The sequence below is a fragment of the Oncorhynchus tshawytscha genome, linkage group LG11 (genome assembly GCF_018296145.1).
Source record: "Oncorhynchus tshawytscha isolate Ot180627B linkage group LG11, Otsh_v2.0, whole genome shotgun sequence".
NCBI lineage: Eukaryota > Metazoa > Chordata > Actinopteri > Salmoniformes > Salmonidae > Oncorhynchus > Oncorhynchus tshawytscha.
The window spans coordinates 33330022-33348407 of NC_056439.1; the positions used below are offsets into that span (position 1 = coordinate 33330022).

The 18386-nt window shown below is 46.0% G+C and overlaps 1 protein-coding gene across 3 annotated transcripts in view; it reads left to right on the plus strand.

Moving 5' to 3' along the window:
• LOC112261798 (latent-transforming growth factor beta-binding protein 2) overlaps window positions 1-18386 on the plus strand; it is a 148842-nt gene that overhangs the window by 69025 nt on the left and 61431 nt on the right. For all 3 annotated transcript variants that reach the window (XM_042330032.1, XM_024437411.2, XM_024437410.2), the window contains exons 4-8: window positions 7134-7348; window positions 8477-8647; window positions 11974-12177; window positions 14989-15308; window positions 17881-17983. In XM_042330032.1, coding sequence (XP_042185966.1) covers window positions 7134-7348; window positions 8477-8647; window positions 11974-12177; window positions 14989-15308; window positions 17881-17983 — 1013 coding nt within the window. The remainder of the gene's footprint in view (window positions 1-7133; window positions 7349-8476; window positions 8648-11973; window positions 12178-14988; window positions 15309-17880; window positions 17984-18386) is intronic.

Sequence of the window (18386 nt, forward strand, 5' to 3'; positions counted from 1 at the left end):
TGATTGGTCAACAGTGGGGATTCTTCAATAAAGTCTATGCTCCTTCGTCGGTGATTGGTCAACAGTAGGGATTCTTCAATAAAGTCTATGCTCCTTCGTCTGTGATTGGTCAACAGTTGGTCAACAGTAGGGATTCTTCAATAAAGTCTATGCTCCTTCGGGTGATTGGTCTTTCTTCAATAAAGTCTATGCTCCTTCGTCTGTGATTGGTCAACAGTAGGGATTCTTCAATAAAGTCTATGCTCCTTCGTCGGTGATTGGTCAACAGTAGGGATTCTTCAATAAAGTCTATGCTCCTTCGTCGGTGATTGGTCAACAGTCTTCAATAAAGTCTATGCTCCTTCGTCGTGATTGGTCAACAGTAGGGATTCTTCAATAAAGTCTATGCTCCTTCGTCTGTGATTGGTCAACAGTAGGGATTCTTCAATAAAGTCTATGCTCCTTCGTCGGTGATTGGTCAACAGTTCTTCAATAAAGGATTCTTCAATAATAAAGTCTATGCTCCTTCGTCGGTGATTGGTCAACAGTAGGGATTCTTCAATAAAGTCTATGCTCCTTCGTCGGGGATTGGTCAACAGTGGGGATTCTTCAATAAAGTCTATGCTCCTTCGTCGGTGATTGGTCAACAGTGGGGATTCTTCAATAAAGTATCTGTTGTCATTCAACGAGAGATGACTCGCTTTCATTTTTATATTGGGAAATACTGCACCAAACATCTTAGAGATGGAAAATTGTACGACTAAGAACTCCTCGGCAAACACGTACAAATTTATGACATATTTCTTGAGTTGTCTTAGAGTAATTTAGACTATTTTGAGGAAGTGTATACTGGCTACGGCGTCTCAAAATGGACAAACTTTTTCGGCTGCTTTTTTCTTGTTTTTCAAGCGAATGTCTTTTAAGACCACTCATTCGGTTCGGCTAGTCGACTTCAGCTAGGTGCCAGCCGCACTGAAGCATGCTAGCGCCTTAAGAGATCCCAGCCTGTTTTATTACTACCAGCCTGGTCCGTGGAGTTCAGGAACACATATCTGTGTGTGAGTGGCGACATGAGACTCAAGCCTGTATTTCTATTTTGGACTATGGAAGGCAAGAGCAAATTCAATACATTTGTTTCAACTAATTCAATCATTCCTCATTGCTGTCTTTTGTTCTTCATCATCATGATGATAATGTGGGCCTCCCTGTCATGGAAGATACTGATTTAATTCAAATGGCATGGTATATCATTTTCTACTGAGTGTGGACCCATTGCACTTTTCTGTTTGTGTGAATTCACTGGTTTTACACACCAGCCAAGCTTCTTGGAGATGTTTCCCTTATGATATCATTTTATACTGAATATTGTTTGTACGGCTCACCTCATGCTGTGAGGGAATAGTTTGCGATTGGGAGCAAAAACGTCTGGCTTGGCCCAGGAAGTGAAGTGAGGCAGGATGCATGCAGGCCAGGTGTCACACTCAGGAACAGAAAAAAACCATCATGACCTGGGCTGGGCTGGGCTGGCAACCGTACCGCCATGCACATCTCCCCTGCTCCATCACCCGGCTGATTGATGACTGATACAAGCACATCAGGTTTCCCCAATGTCATTTCCTACGGAAAGGGTCTCTAGTTGGGGAGTGAGGAAGGACTGGGTCAACAGCTGTCAGCTAGGTGCATGTTGTCTTTCTGAAGGATGGTTTATATGAGGACCGTTTGTCTCCATTTCTCCTTTTCACTGAGGGTCATGTTACGCTGGCAACAGTAATGTGGTTTGGACTCTCTGAATAGCAACATACTGAGTCTTGAGCTGCTCAGTACAGCTGAGGCGGTGGGTTTGTAGTTTAAGACAGAGGACCCGGAAAGCCAATTTAGTTAGATGGTGTGGAGCAGCAACATCCTAAAAGGACCGACCCAACACCTGACATAAACCATTCACATTTGAAACAGGTATATTGTTAATGAACAGTTATTATACACTTTTACAGCAATAATAGGGCTATTGCACACTTTACATTACAATGGCCGTTAACTTGGCCTAGCTAATTTAACAAGCAATGTTTGTACCAAACAAACAATTGTTTGGTGAGAAATCTAGGGAAGTTCCCAACGTCATGTGACGCATATTCAGTGTGTGTGTGTTTTATGTTTGTGTTCGTGTGTGCCTAACTGAAACCACATATGTAATGACTGTTATTGTGATTTTTAAAAAAGTTATATTTTTTTACCCAATTTCATGGTATGCAATTGTTAGTAGCTACTATCTTGTCTCAACGCTACAACTCCCATACGGGCTCAGGAGAGACGAAGGCCGAAAGTCATGCGTCCTCCGAAACACAACCCAACCAAGCCACACTGCTTCTTAACACAACGCCCATCCAACCCGGAAGCCAGCCGCACCAATGTGTTTGAGGAAACACCGGCCCGCCACAGGAGTCACTAGTGCGCGATGAGACAAGGATATCCCTACCGGCCAAACCCTCCCTAACCCAGACGATGCTAGGCCAATTGTGCATCGCCCCATGGACCTCCCGGTCGCAGCCGGCTGCGACAGAGCCTGGGCTTGAACCCAGAGTCTCTGGTGTTATAGCTAGCAGTGCGATGCAGTGCCTTAGACCACTGCGCCACCCGGGAGGCAAATGTTATTGTTATTCTAAATCAGTGGTTTCATTTCATCCTTAAATAACTTGAAGCGTTGCAGGTGTACAACTGTGAGGAGCTGAATCTCTGACTAAGGGCTTGGGTCTGTCTCCTCTCTGTCTTGTGTTGTAGTCTGCAATGTGGTCGGTGGGAGACCAGACCAGTGGGATGCAGATGTTTTAAGGGGTGAAGTAATTCCCGTCCGTGGCGTAATGCTGCCCACAGAGCCCAGGTAGAGGAGGTCTGACAGGGAAAGCACGTGCCTGGTCCACTGCTCTCACATGAGATCAGCTTCTCCCCCGCACACTGCTGCTGTTTGTAATTACACCAAATCAAATGCTCTCAGCACAGGCAGCCAGAAGTGTGACCGCTTTGTTCTTCCACCAGATTTGTAATACTTCCTCCAACACTGTTTAACACTCGGGCTGATGCCCACCAGGCACTCACACATGCATGCACGCACACACGCACACACACACACACACACACACACACACACACACACACGTGCAGATGGATCCAAAGGGAAATCATGAGTGTTATTCACCCAATTCCCGGATGCTTTATTTTCTCTTAATCAGTGGTGACTGGTTGTATATTACAAAGTGCCTTTTATACTAAACATAATCTTCTATTAATTAGCCATGCACATGCTGCTCTGACCAACAACAGATGTGAGACAGTGGATTACTGTAGGACCTAAGTACGGTATAATATTCTTGATTCAATTAAAGCAAAATATGTAAAAACATATGGAATCAATTAAGTAATGCTATGACCTAAGACAAATATAATGCTATGACCTAAGACAAATATAATGCTATGACCTAAGACAGATATAATGCTATGACCTAAGACAGGTATAATGCTATGACAAATAATGATGGCGCCGGAGTGGCTGGCTGCTGTCTTTTCGGCTCAAAACCAACCATGCCATTTTGTTTGTATTTTTGCGTTGTTCGTAACTTGTTTTGTACATAATGTTGCTGCTACCATCTCTTATTGCGGAAAAGAGGTTCTGGACATCAGAACTCCAATTACTCACCTCAGATTAGACGAAGAGTTTTTCTTCAATGAGTCGGACGGGAGGGTTATACTACAGACACCCGACCAGATCCCCATCAGTCGCTGGAGAAGGAGACTGAGATTTCAGGGTGCCTTGTCAAAACCAGGCGACGAGTGGCTAATCTGCCTCTGCCTTCCATCCTGCTAGCTAATGTTCAATCGCTGGAAAATAAATGGGACGAACTGAAAACACGTATATCCTACAAACGGGACATTAAAAACTGTAATATCTTATGTTTCACCGAGTCGTGGCTGAACGACGACATTAAGAACATACAGCTGGCGGGTTATACACTCTATCGGCAGGATAGAACAGCAGCCTCTGGTAAGACACGGGGCGGGGGCCTATACATATATGTAAACAACAGCTGGTGCACAATATCTAAGAAAGTTTTTGCTCGCCTATCTACCAAGAGAGTTTTCATCTTTATTTTTTGTAGCTGTCTACATACCACCACAGACCTATGCTGACACTAAAACCGCACTCAATGAGCTGTATACCGAAATAAGCAAACAGGAAAGAGCTCATCCAGAGGCGGCGCTCCTAGTGGCTGGAAACGTTAATGCAGGGACACTTAAATCAGTTTTACCTAATTTCTATCAGCATGTTAAATGTGCAACCAGAGGGAAAAAAATTCTAGACCACCGTTACTCTACACACAGAGACACATACAAAGCTCTCCCTTGCCCTCCATTTGGCAAATCTGACCATAATTCTATCCTCCTGATTCCTGCTTACAAGCAAAAATTAAAGCAGGAAGCACCAGTGACACCAGTGCTAAACTACAGGACTGTTTTGCTAGCACAGACTGGAATATGTTTCGGGATTCTTCTGATGGCAATGAAGAGTACACCACATCAGTCACTGGCTTTATCAGTAAGTGCATCGATGACATCGTCCCCACAGTGACTGCACGTACATACCCCAACCAGAAGCCATGGATTACATGCAGCATTCGCACTGAGCTAAAGGGTAGAGCTACCGCTTTCAAGGAGCGGGACTCTAACCCGAAAGCTTATAAGAAATCCCGCTATGCCCTCTGAAAAACAATCAAACAGGAAAAGCTTCGATACAGGACTAAGATCGAATCGTAGTACACCGGCTCCAACGCTCGTCGGATGTGGCAGGGCTTGCAAACTATTACAGACTACAAGCACAGTCAAGAGCTGCCCAGTGACATGAGCTTACCAAACAAGCTAAACTCCTTCTATGCTCGCTTCGCGGCAAGTAACACTGAAACATGCATGAGAACATCAGCTGTTCCAGACAACTATGTGAGTACACTCTCCGCAGCCGATGTGAGTAAGACCTTTAAACAGGTCAACATTCACAAGGCCGCAGGGCCATACGGATTACCAGGATGTGTACTGCAAGCATGCGCTGACCAACTGGCAAGTGTCTTCACTGACATTTTCAACCTCTCCCTGTCTGAGTCTGTAATACCAACAAGTTTCAAGCAGACCACCATAGTCCCTGTGCCCAAGAACACTAAGGTAACCTGCTTAAATGACTACCAACCCGTAGCACTCACGTCTGTAGCACTCACGCCATGAAATGCTTTGAAAGGCTGGTCATGGCTCACATCAACACCATTATTCCAGAAACCCTAGACCCACTCCAATTTGCATACCGCAACAACAGATCCACAGATTATGCAATCTCTATTGCACACCACACTGTGCCTTTCACACCAGGACAAAGGAACACATATGTGAGAATGCTATTCATTGACTACAGCTCAGCGTTCAACACCGTAGTGCCCTCAATGCTCATCACTAAGCTAAGGACCATGGGACTGAACACCTCCCTCTGCACTTGGATTCTGGACTTCCTGATGGGCCGCCCCCAAGTGGTAAGGGTAGGTAACAACACATCTGATCCTCAACACGTGGGCCTCTCAGGGGTGCGTGCTCAGTCCCCTCCTGTACTCCCTGTTCACCCATGACTGCATGGCCAGGCACGACTCCAACACCATCATTAAGTTTGCTGATGACACAACAGTGGTAGGCCTGATCACTGACAACGATGAGACAGCCTATAGGGAGGAGGTCAGAGACCTGACCGTGTGGTGCAAGGACAACAACCTCTCCCTCAACGTGATCAAGACTAAGGAGATGATTGTGGACTACAGGACAAGGAGGACTGAGCGCGCCCCCATTCTCATCGACGAGGCTGTAGTGGAGCAGGTTGAGAACTTCAAGTTCCTTGGCGTCCACATCACCAACAAACTAACATGGTCCAAGCACACCAAGACAATCGTGAAGAGGGCATGACAAAACCTACTCCACCCTCTGGAGACTGAAAAGATTTGGCATGAATCCTCAGATCCTCAAAAGGTTTTACAGCTGCACCATCTAGAGCATCCTGACGGGTTGCATCACTGCCTGGTATGGCAACTGCTCGGCCTCCGACCTCAAGGCACTACAGAGGGTAGTGCGAACAGCCCAGTACATCACTGGGGCCAAGCTTCCTGCCATCCAGGACCTCTATACCAGGCGGTGTCAGAGGATGGCCCTAAAAATTGTCAGACTCCAAGCCATAAGACTCATGAACATCTAATCAAATGGCTACCCAGACTTTTTTCATTACCCTCCCTCTCCCTCTAAAACACCGCTGCTACTCTCTGTCGTTATCACTTTAATAACTCTACCTACATGTACATATTACCTCAACTAACCGGTGCCCCCACACATTGACTCTGTACCGGTACCCCCCTGTATATAGTCTCGCTATTGTTATTTTACTGCTGCTCTTAATTTTTTTGTTATTCTTGTCTCTTACTTTTTGTGGGGTATTTTCTTAAAACTGCATTGTTGGTTACAGACTTGTACGTAAGCATTCCACTGTAAGGTCTAATACCTGTTGTATTCGGCGCATGTGACAAATAACATTTGATTTGACCTAAGACAGATATAATGCTATGACCTAAGACAGACAACGCTATGACCTAAGACAGACATGAATCAAATCAAATCAAACTTTATTTGCCACATGCACCGAATACAACAAGTGTAGACTTTACCAGTGCAGTTCAAGAAGAAGAAAATATTTACCAAGTAGACTAAAATATAAAGTAATAATAAAAAGTAACACAATAACAATAACAATAACGAGGCTATATACAGGGGGCACCGGTACTGAGTCAGTGTGCAGGGGTACAGGCTAGTTGAGGTAATCTGTACATGTAGGTGGGGGCGATAACAGACATAATGCTATGACCGAAGACAGACATAATGCTATGACCGAAGACAGACATAATGCTATGACCGAAGACAGACATAAAGCTATGTTTTGTGTGTCAAACTCTCACAAATACAGTAGGACGTTATGTTTAACATGTTGACCATGTGTAAGTGGCGGTGTTCTGTATGTTGTTTGTGTTTGTTTAGTGACTGCTGTTGAGAGAGAGTTTTAAAGGATCTGGTGTCATCTGTCTTGTTACCAGGACCCAGGTGAGGCGAGGACCAGCCGACTCTTCGTCTCCCCAGCAGACTGGGACGTCTCGCACAGTCAAACGATACCCATCATCCACTGGCCCCATCACCTCCAACGCCCTGCCCAATGGCAACGGACATGGGAAGGGGAATGGTCGTAACGGCCACAGACCCACCACCAATGTCCACACCGACAGACAAGTCAACGATGCAGTGGCGCCAGCAGGTAATGACCAGAAAAGAAAAAAAGAGTTTCATCCAAGTCGATACCACTGTTCTTTATTTCTTTATTACCCTGCTTTCTAACAAAGTTAAAACAAATATACCCTACGGTATGCAGGACACACACACACACACATTTTTCCCCCGCACCATTGGTTAGAGCCTGTAAATAAGCATTTCACTGTAAGGTCTGTACATGTAGGTGGGGGCGATGACAGACATAGTGCTATGACCGAAGGGTCCACTGTAAGGTAACCTGTTGTATTCGGCGCACGTGACAAATAAACTTTGATTTGATTTGACACATACACACAGTGAATTTCTGTCTTCACTGAATGGAACATTAGATTTGGGGGGGGAGTGGTGTTGGCTCTGTCCCAGGCTCCCCTCCCTCCCTGTGGTTTTCATCACATCAGCGACAGATGTTTGATATCCGCTCTCTGCTCTGGAGTGTCTGCAGTGTTCAATCACTGGACAGCCGTGCTCCCTCCCTTAGGACCCAGAGAGGGAGATGGGAAGAAGGGGGAGGCACCACGGTCCTCATTGTCACCTCAGCCCCATGACAGGCTGCACCCTGACATAACCCTCCCCCCACCACCAGAAACTTCCAGAAACCCCTCCAACCCTCTCAGAACAGAACAGAGCCCTCTGTAAAGCTGTCTGCTGTCTAAGTTTCTCTTGTTTTTCCCTCCTACTAGGGCAACGGTGTTGAACAGCTTCCCACCATTACAGGTTTACTCACACATCTAGAACACCTTTTCCCAATAATAAAGGCTTGGAAGACAGGCATCCTCTCAGCTGTACCATTCCATTGCCAAGGCACTGACACAAACACACTCACGCATAAACAAACACACACATGCCCAAACACACACCCACTCATATTAACCTCCCCTTCTGTTGGGCTAGCCAGGCAGGAGGGCCAGAGATTGTCTGTCTGTCTGTCTGTCTGTCTGTCTGTCTGTCTGTCTGTCTGTCTGTCTGTCTGTCTGTCTGTCTGTCTGTCTGTCTGTCTGTCTGTCTGTCTGTCTGTCTGTCTGTCTGTCTGTCTGTGTCTCGTTAAGAATGCAGCTCTTCTCCAGCGCAGCGCTGCTCCTGCTCACCCAGGTCTCTGTGTGTCGCTGTGCTCCAGGGGCCAACCTTACCTCCAACCTGGACCGCATCAAAATCGTCTTCACCCCCATGGTGTGTCGGAGGGTGTGCAGTGGCGGCCGCTGCTACAACAACTGTGAGAAGGGTGACACCACCACCGTCTACAGTGAGAACCAGCACCAGTCACCCAAGACCCAGGGCTTCAGACTCTGTGAGTCCCCCCACTGTCTGAATGTAGTCCAGGGGAAAGAGGGGATCCTGATAGGTAAACCCATTCCCACTGCGGCACTGTCAACACTGAATAGCAGGCAGTCAGGGAGAGAGAGGGGACAAAGTGGGGGAGATTATGCATGGTCGGGAACAGTGTGACAGAGAGAAAGATGGGCAGAGGGGAGAGAGCGAGGGAGAGGGGAGAGCAGATTAAGAGCAGATCTCCCTGCCCATTGTGTTGCAGGGCTCAGTGGAGGGGTTAAGCTGACCACACACGTGGAAGCGGCGCTCTCACGCTCCCAACACTTAGCACAGTCTTTTTGTGGTTTACGTCTCGCTCTCAGCGCCACTGTTAACCATTTAACGTGCTCACTGGGAGCGATGGAGGGAAGGAAATAGAGAGAAAGAGCGAGGGAGAGAGGAAGAAAGGGAGTAACCGCGTGAACAGGATTTTATAGGGATTACATTAAAGCTGCCATTTATCCGTGGGCTTTGCTACAAACTCACACAGGAGAGTAGTCTCCCTCCCTGTCTCTCCATGGTGGGGGAGAACAATAACCAATGCTGGGGTTCCGGCCCTGTTTCCATAGTGTTCCCCTCAGCCCATACCACACAACTAAGGCTCACAGTAATCACTCAAACTGATTAGAAGTGAAGAGCGCCCATATCAAATACACACACGCCGCCGCTGCCCCACACTTAACACACTAAGCTCCTCATGGGAGGAACTGGCTGAGTTCTGAATAGATAAACAGATTGTTTTGCAGATTTATGCTCCCATTAATAGGTTTTGGGAAAATGTTAACTTACCCCAAACACTTCAATGGCTTGGCAGAGAAATTTCACAATGCATTCCTTGGAACTTCTGGGTGATCCTGAGAAGTAGTTTGTTTTTATGTTTGATTTTATTTTAAAGAAATCTCTGACCATTAAAACATCTGTAAAAAGACTCTGTTAAAGGAAATTTCTCGACATCCAAGCTGGCATTTTGTTGTTGCTGAAGTGCGTGTTCCTCAAGGAATGTCAAGTGGGCAGCGAACAGTTATGTCATGTTGTTATGTTCCCAATGTGGGGCAGTAAAAACTAGGTGGATAACATCATTACACTGTTGGGCTCCCTGGATTCACAACATTGAACAGTTATTCTAAACCCTGACATTACTGGGACAAGAGACTTAGAGAAGCCATTTAACAATGCATTTCAAAGACATCCGTGGTGGTGTGTGGTACGGGCCTGAATTGTATCTTCCTATCTGTCTGGTAGATAGATGTTGGGTAAGAGAAAAAGTCAGGTTGTTGTCTAGGAATAATTCCTGCCCCATGCTGAGGTTAACTAGGGCTAGGCTGAAGTTGAAGCTGGGGACAGGACTGTATCTGCGGCAAGACTGAGACTGTGTCTGCGGCGAGACAGACTGTGTCTGCGGCGAGACTGAGACTGTGTCTGCAGCGAGACTGAGACTGTGTCTGCGGCGAGACTGAGACTGTCTGCGGTGAGGCTGAGACTGTGTCTGCGGCGAGGCTGAGACTGTGTCTGAGGCGAGACTGTGTCTGCAGAGAGACAGGCTGAGACTGTCTGCGGCGAGGCTGAGACTGTGTCTGCGGTGAGGCTGAGACTGTGTCTGCGGCGAGACTGAGACTGTGTCTGCGGCGAGGCTGAGACTGTGTCTGCGGCGAGGCTGAGACATACCTATATGCATACCTAAATAACGTAGATACATGACGTGAAGCCACGTAGAATTTTGCGCTTTGTGTGCAACAAAGCATTCCTTAACTAGCCCACAATATCTGCTGTGTGGATGGAGCAGTCAACAAGTCGAGAAGTCATTTGAAAGCGTAACACAATTTCAGTGAGACGACTCAAGGGGCGAAATGGCAAGATAATGGAATTCATTGCCCTTGATAATCAACCGTTCTCTGTCGTGGGTGATGTTGGCTTTCGCCGACTGGTCGAGCACACACTACCAAGTGTGCTATTTTTCGGATGTTGCCCTACCGGAGTTACACAGTAATAGTGTCACTGCTATTAGCTTCACAACATACATACTATGGAATGTCGTTGTGCAGTGCATCACTAGTCAGGATAAGTCTAGATATGTAGCATAAAAAAATCTAGGTAATTTTTGGTACTTTTGGACCAAAAAGGGCATAAACCTTTTTTATTTTGTTCACTTAGAATATCGCCTTTTATTTGGGCAAGGCTGTTATCGATTTTTCATTTTCCAGGCTCAAGTATGAGTGAGTTGAGGTTAAGGTTTGAGCTCCTTTGTATATCCTGGTATGGAGCAGGTATGTAGGACACTGGGACCTTTGCCAAGAGATGAAAAGGCTCAACCTGTCAAGCACCAGCTGCTTCTCCTTGTAGAGGAAGATTGCAGGGTTGCAGGGTGTAAAGCAAAGTAAATCTAATCAAATTATTCAAAGAAAGACAGTGTTATGTAGGGATTCAATAGTCTTATTATGAGGCCACAAGGCAAGACCCAAATGCAGACACAGGAGTCAGATGGTTGAGCTCCGATACTTATTACAACAAGAGGGGTGGGCAAAAGGCAGGTCGGGGACAGGCGAGAGTTCATAAACCAGGTCAGAGTCCAGGCGATAGGCAGGCTCGAGGTTAGGACAGGCAGGGTGGTCAGGCAGGCGGATTCGGCATCAGGACAGGCAAGGGTCAAAACCAGGAGGGCTAGGAAAAAACAGAGACAGGGAAAAACAGGAGCTAGGAAAACCTCTCGTTGACTTGGCAAAACAAGACGAACTGGCACATAGAGACAGGAAACACAGGGATAAATACACCAGGGACTAAAAGGGAAAACAGATGACACCTGGAGGTGGGTGGAGACAATCACAAAGACAGGTGAAACAGAACAGGGCGTGACACTTATCTGCTCAAGAACCAATTGCCTTGCTCCTTTGAAATAGGTGAGAGTTTCATTGTCAACAGAGAAATCAAATATAGGAGTGTGTACATTCCTTATTTTCTTGAAACCTGGGTGTTTAAATGACGCACATACACACATCATGGGACAGCTGAGAAAGGCTTGGCTTAATAGGGAGGGGTGATATTATTAGTGTGCGTTGCCCTCAGGGTGAAGTTGGAACTTCATAAACCCATGTCAAATGAGGTGTCTGCTCGTGAATGTGGTTATGTGAACATTACATTCCAGAAAACAAGAAGTCTCCATACACACTTTCTTTCAGAACTATCCCTCCTGCTTCTCATTATGTGTATGGGTATAAGCATAATCTAACTAATTAAAGCTGGCGGTTTCTTACACTAACTAACCTTTCTCTTTGGTAATGACCTTGGTCTCTCTTGCTCTCTCTCCTGCAGTCTTCTGTCAGATCCCCTGTCTGAGTGGTGGGCGCTGCATTGGCAGGGACCAGTGCTGGTGCCCATCAAACTCGACAGGGAAGTTCTGCCACCTCCCGGCCCCCCCTTCTGCCAGACCAACCCTCAGCCGGAAGGACGGCAGCCTGGCCGGACTTAACTCCTCATCCCACTCCATGTACACCCTGCCGCTGTCCAATCAACAAGGTAATCACTTAGCCATCTGTCTGGCTGGCTCGACGGAACACAAGGACACAGTCTCTGGCCAGGTCTCCAGGTCCTTCCCAGCCAGGTCTCCTGTAGACACACTGTTTCCTCCAGTTCTGCTCATTTTACTGCTGTCCTTTATAAATTGAATTAATCATGCCCTCTCAACTGTTCTGGTTCTGTTTGAACTAACTCAGGTTTATTTGTTGATGTGCAACGGCCCATTAGTAACTGTGCTGTAATCTACCTTTGCGAAGCAGCAGTGAATGGATTCTCAGTAGAATATGTAATGGGGTGTTTTGAGGATAGTGCTCCATCTATCAACAGTAGACCCTATACTGAATGAGAAACAGATCATGCCCTAACCAGTGCCATGAAGAGCAGCAAAATGAGCAGCCAGCGGGGTGCTGTGGGATTATTTAAAATGTCCTTGAAGAGGTAGGGTTTAAGAAGTTTTCGGAAGATGGGCAGAGACTATGCTGTCCTAGGTTCAGGGGGAAGCTGGTTCCACCATTGGGGTGCCAGGATAGGGAAGCACTTGGACTGGGCTGAGCGGGAGTTGCCCTCCTAAAGGGGTGGGCCAAGAGACCAGAGGTGGCAGAACGGTGTACTCGGGTTTGAGCAGAGGCTGAAGGTAGGTAGGGACAGTTCTTGTTGCTGCTCCATAGGCAAGTAGCGTGGTCTTGTAGTGGATGCAAGCTTCGACTGGAAGCCAGTGGAGTGTGCAGAGGAGTGGGGTGACATGGGAGAATTATGGAAGGTTGAACACCAGGCAGCCTGCAGCTTTCTTGATAAGAAGTAGTGGTTTGATGGCACAAGTGGGGAGCCCAGCCATAAGCGAGTTGCAGTAGTTGCAGACGAGAGATAACAAATGCCTGGATAAAGGTTCTGCTCTGTTTCCTGTGTGGAGTAGGGTCGAATGTTGTAGAGCATGAATCTGCAGGAGCGGGTCACTGCTTTGATGCTTGCAGAGAATGACAAGGTGTTGTCCTGGGTCACGCCAAGGTTCTTTACACTCTGGGAGGGGGATACCAAGAAGTTGTCAACTGTGATGGAGAGGTCTTGCAGCAGGCAGGCCTTCCCCGGGAGGAAGAGCAGCTCCGTCTTGTTGTGGTTGAGCTTGAGCTGGTGGGCCGACATTCAAGTTGATATATCTGCCAGGCACGCAGAGATCTGTGTCACCACCTGAGTTTCAGAAGGGGGGAAGGGGAAAGGTAGTTTATTGCAGAGCCGACTGATTTGGTGTATAGAAAGAAGACAAGAGGTCCTAGAACCGTGCCCTGAGGGACACCAGTAGTGAGAGTACAGACCACCTGATAGGAGCGGACTGCCAGGTAGGATGCAATCCAAGAGTGTGCAGAACCTGAGACCCCCAGCTCTGAGAGGGTAGAGAGGATAATCTGATGGTTCACGGTATCGAAGGCAGCAGATAGATCTAGGAGGATGAGAACCTAGAAGAGAGAGTCAGCTTTGACTGGTTAGGGTCAAGAAGATAGTTTTGAGAGAGATTGTGAGAGAGTTGGTCAGAGACAGCACACTCAAGTGTTTTGGAGAGAAAAGAAAGAAGGGATACCGGTCTGTAGTTTCTGACTTCAGAGGGATCGAGTGTTGGTTTCTTGAGAAGGTAGGCTATATGATCACATTGGTAATAGATCAGTTGTTGTATTACATGTGAGGCACAGCTGAGTGAGCATACATTTACATAATTTTATTTTAATTTTAATTTTACTGGCTGATGGTGCCTGCATCTGATGGTCAGTCTCAGCAGAGGGAGAGAGCAGCCGACTGATATTTTGCCTCTCAACGTCTCTCCACTCTCCCTGTCCTCCACTGACACTGACCAAAAAAGGAGACCTTCTTCCAGCTGATGGCATAACTTGTGTCGCACCACATTATTTCTGCCTCATGCACAAATTCATATTGTTACTCCTATGAACAGAGAAATGTAATTACCCCCCAAAAAAAAAAAAAAACAAGCCGCTAATAACAACAACACAAGCCTATAGATGCACTTTCCAACTCATTCATTACTACTGCAGTGCTTGTTGTAGCGCGAGTGGAATTATGAAGAACACACATTTTATGGCTTATAAAAGTGTTGAGTAAAAAGTGTTGACAGTGCTGAGTAAGAACTTAAACATGAACTCACTCATATAAACAGCAGCTCTTTAATGTATTCGTTGACTGTCTCTCTCTAGTCATGGTTTTAAAAGTTTTGAAATCTCACAGTATCAATTTTGCTGCAGATTTATTTTATGCCTGCTATGTTACTGCAGACATGGTCATCTGAACCATCCAAATAGCCAGCAGTAGGCCTACGTGCACGTGATTTGCTCACCGGGCCCCCCGGGAAGACAGCGTTTGTTTGTACCTTCAGACACATGAAATGGTTCAAACACCTGGTTGATGTGCTAACAATCATCTGCAAGTTATGAGCAGTCAGAAGTTCACACATCAAGTAGACTACTGGGCAGCACTTAAAGTAGATGGCCCTAGTGAAAAAACAGTACTAGACAACACCAGATTAAGACCTTTAGCTATGGAATGAAGCACTTTAGTATGTTTTAAGTGCCCTTTCATTTGTACTGTCTCTCTATATGCTAAGACCTGGCTTGGGCTGAAGAGGTTATTTACAGCCTTTTGGGAACATCCTTTGAGAATCATTGAATTTCAGATTTTACTGCAAGGTCAGGTCCAGGACATCATGTTTTTTACCATGTCCATCCAGCCTGGGTTCAAGGTGTTTCTGCTGGTGTGATGGTAGAGAGTTTTGCCTGACTGACTGTGCTGTGCGTTTTGTGTCCTGTCCAGTCTCTCTACATCCATCCCTGGTGAATGTCCACATCCAGCACCCCCATGAGGCTGAGGTCCAGATCCACCAGGTAGCCCGGGTCAAGCTTGGCCAGAGACCCCCCGCAGCCGAGGGGGGTCACTCTATACAGCAGCGCTCCCAACCTGGCCTTGGCAACGGCAATGGGCATGAGCATGGGCACTCCAATGGAAACGGACATGGGAATGGCCACGGAAACGGACACACCTTAGCCAACGGGAACGGCAACAGCAACTCCAGACCCCACACTCGGCAGAACGGATATGTGGGAAGGTGCTTCCAAGAGACCGTTGATGGACAGGTACAGTGCTCTGAGTGAAGTACTCTGAACACAGTAAATTATAGTTGATGATGATCGTAGCTAGGGCTGTGGAGGTCATGACATTTTGTCAGCCGTTAACTGTCATACAAATAACTGCCGGTCTCACGGTAATTGACCCTTAATTAATAAAACGCGTTTAGTATCTGCGGGCTTTCACGCATAGCCTACAAGCCACTGATGCGGACCTTTGGAACATCTACATTTTAAAAAGTCTACAGCCTACACCTGCACAATAAATACATTATTTATTTTAGGCAGGTCTAAAGAAATGATGATATGAAGAAAATGTTGTTTATTTCAGAAGAACAGAATAGCGTATTCTGAGTTGTCCTTATGTTAGGTCCTGATATGACTGTGGGCAGACAAGATTTGCTAAGATTTCCCGTACCATTATTTTATAGTAAGAATAATACAATTGAACATAGCTGAATAAAATAGAAAGGATATTTTGTCCAAACGTTTTTCAAGGGAGTATGCACATGCACCTATTCTGTGTCGAGCGATTAACAAAGTCACAATTTGAAACAGGTCCTCCTATATGCTTGATTGATAATTATTTATGCAACTTTAATTGAGATTCAAACCTTAGGCTATATGTTTTGATTTCTAATACATTGTAAGGCTGCATGATGCGACTCTAATGATGATTTGAAAATAGGCTACGCTAACAGTTAGTTGTGATACACACCTTATATAGGCCTATGGGCAAGGCTACATGATGCGTGTCACTATGATTCTCTCATCAGACTATTCTCAATGTAATCTTGTCTTTAAATACAGTATACTAAATAATATATGTGTGGAATTAGTTTTGGTTTAGAATGGGCCGTTATCATGCACCTGTCGGAACAAGAGCAGGGGGAAAAAGACGTCATCAGTATGCACTTGAATAGCGAATGGAGGATGCTAGGATGCTAATAGCGAATGGAGGATGCTAATAGCGAATGGAGGATGCTAGGATGCTAATAGCGAATGTAGGATGCTAGGATGCTAATAGCGAATGGTAGGCTACTCTGGTGTAAAGCAAACCAATGTGCTAATATTAGGAAAGTTGAGAAATAAATATAGTAGGCCTTAATAGAGGCCATCAAAACTTTGTTTTCTCACGCAATTGGATAGTATAGCCAATAGAAATGTTGCATAACATGGGTTTATAAGAACACTTATTTCATTCCGTTCATCAACCAGCTATGAGGAGCTGGCTCTCGCTCCACAACAGGTGATCCTTTTCTACTCAAACTCTGAATGCAAGAACTCTTAAGTGTTTGATTTTCAACTGCATTTGCATTGACATCAGAGTCATACCTACCTTCCCTCCTCTGTCTGTCTGGTAGAAGCTGTCTATGTTCGAATTTATCCTGCATCCAGGATTTATGAGTTGTCAACACATTGGTCATCTCATGTTCCCCTCCCAACACACACAGACGTGTCAGAAGTTAGTTATGAGTTAGGCCTGAAATTAAGGGAAAAGGAAGGAGACTGAAATCCACTACTTGTCTCAAAGACAAGGCGAACTGCTACACCCACAATGCATCTCCTTCACACTCTCTCACACACACAGAGTAAATAAAGACAGAGCAGTGGTGGCCAGTGGCGGAAGAAAGGGCAGGCTCTTTGGAATGGCTGGAATGGAATGATTGGAAAGGTATCAAACTCATGGAAACCATATGTTTGCGATACCGTTCCATTCCAGCCATTACCATGAGCCGTTACTCAGATTTCTAACTCCACTGGCTGCCACTGGTAATTAGACTTCCTCACGGAGGTCCTGTACGGGCAGCATCTGTTGGCTAGGCTGTAAGAGATGCTCCTTCCTTCTGTGTTTCCAACCCTAACGGTAGTTTCCTCTGTAGAGCTGCTGCCAGGCCAGTGTTGGGCTATGTGATATCTGCTGCTGGACACAGAGCAGAGGAGCAGAGGGAGAGTATGTTTGTGCTGGAGGGGATCTCTCATTGTCTATGCCATGTCTTCATCCTGCGGTTGCTTACTGGTTTTCCTCAAATAAGATCTCTGTTTGGTCTTGACTGACTTTGCCAGTGCCCTAGTTAGGTGTTCCATAGCAATGTGTCCTTATCTTTTCTTCCCAAAGATCCGTGAGGCACCATTTGCCAGGCAGTGAGGTTTGATAATAATCTCTCCAAAATTAGCCAAGCTCCTTAAACAAACCATGCCAGCAGCAGCAGCAGCATTAGAACTATTTGTGGATCAGCCTGATTATGTCCTCTGCTGCTGTCTAACCAGTCTCAGGTGTGTTCTGTTCAGCTCACTCTGTCCTCTTTCCAATGGGAAGACTCACACACTACTACACACCCATGCATACACACACACACAGCACACACACAATCCAATTAAACACACACACAAACACACACACACACACACACACACACACACACACACACACAGACACACAGGTATTACACACAGGTATTACACACACACAAATACAGTGACGTTAAGCAACATACCAAATTAAGTGGAAAAGGAAGGTGTCAGTGATGTGTCCTGTGTTGTGTGAGTGTGTTGAGATGTGTGTGTGTTGTCATTGCAGTGTGGGAAGCCTCTTCCTGGCCTGACCAAACAGGATGACTGCTGTGGAAGTGTGGGAGCCTCATGGGGCCTGAACAAGTGCACAGAGTGTCCAACCAAACCAGGTGAGTCCCCTCACATACTGAACACACTGAACCACTGAACCTCCTCCAGTGCTTTACCTTGTGTTATATATTTGTTATGATGTGTTAATGTAGCTAAACATCTCCTTTTACTTCATTCATAAACACAATGTATCTCAGATGATAACAGTCAATTACTTTAACATGGGGTGATAATTCAGGATGATTGCTGATTTGTGTATTCCAGATTAGAAGGATTGTGCCTCGACTCCATTGGCATCGGGACTTACTTGTCGTCTTATTATAAAATTAAGCAGTTTTCGATTCTATAAAAAAAACAAGGCACCAAATGAAAACACATTTAGCATGAATAACAGCGGCTGGCAGGAGTGCCACCCAGCCTGCGGGCAGGCAGAGAAAGAGGCTGGCTCTCCCTCTCCTACTT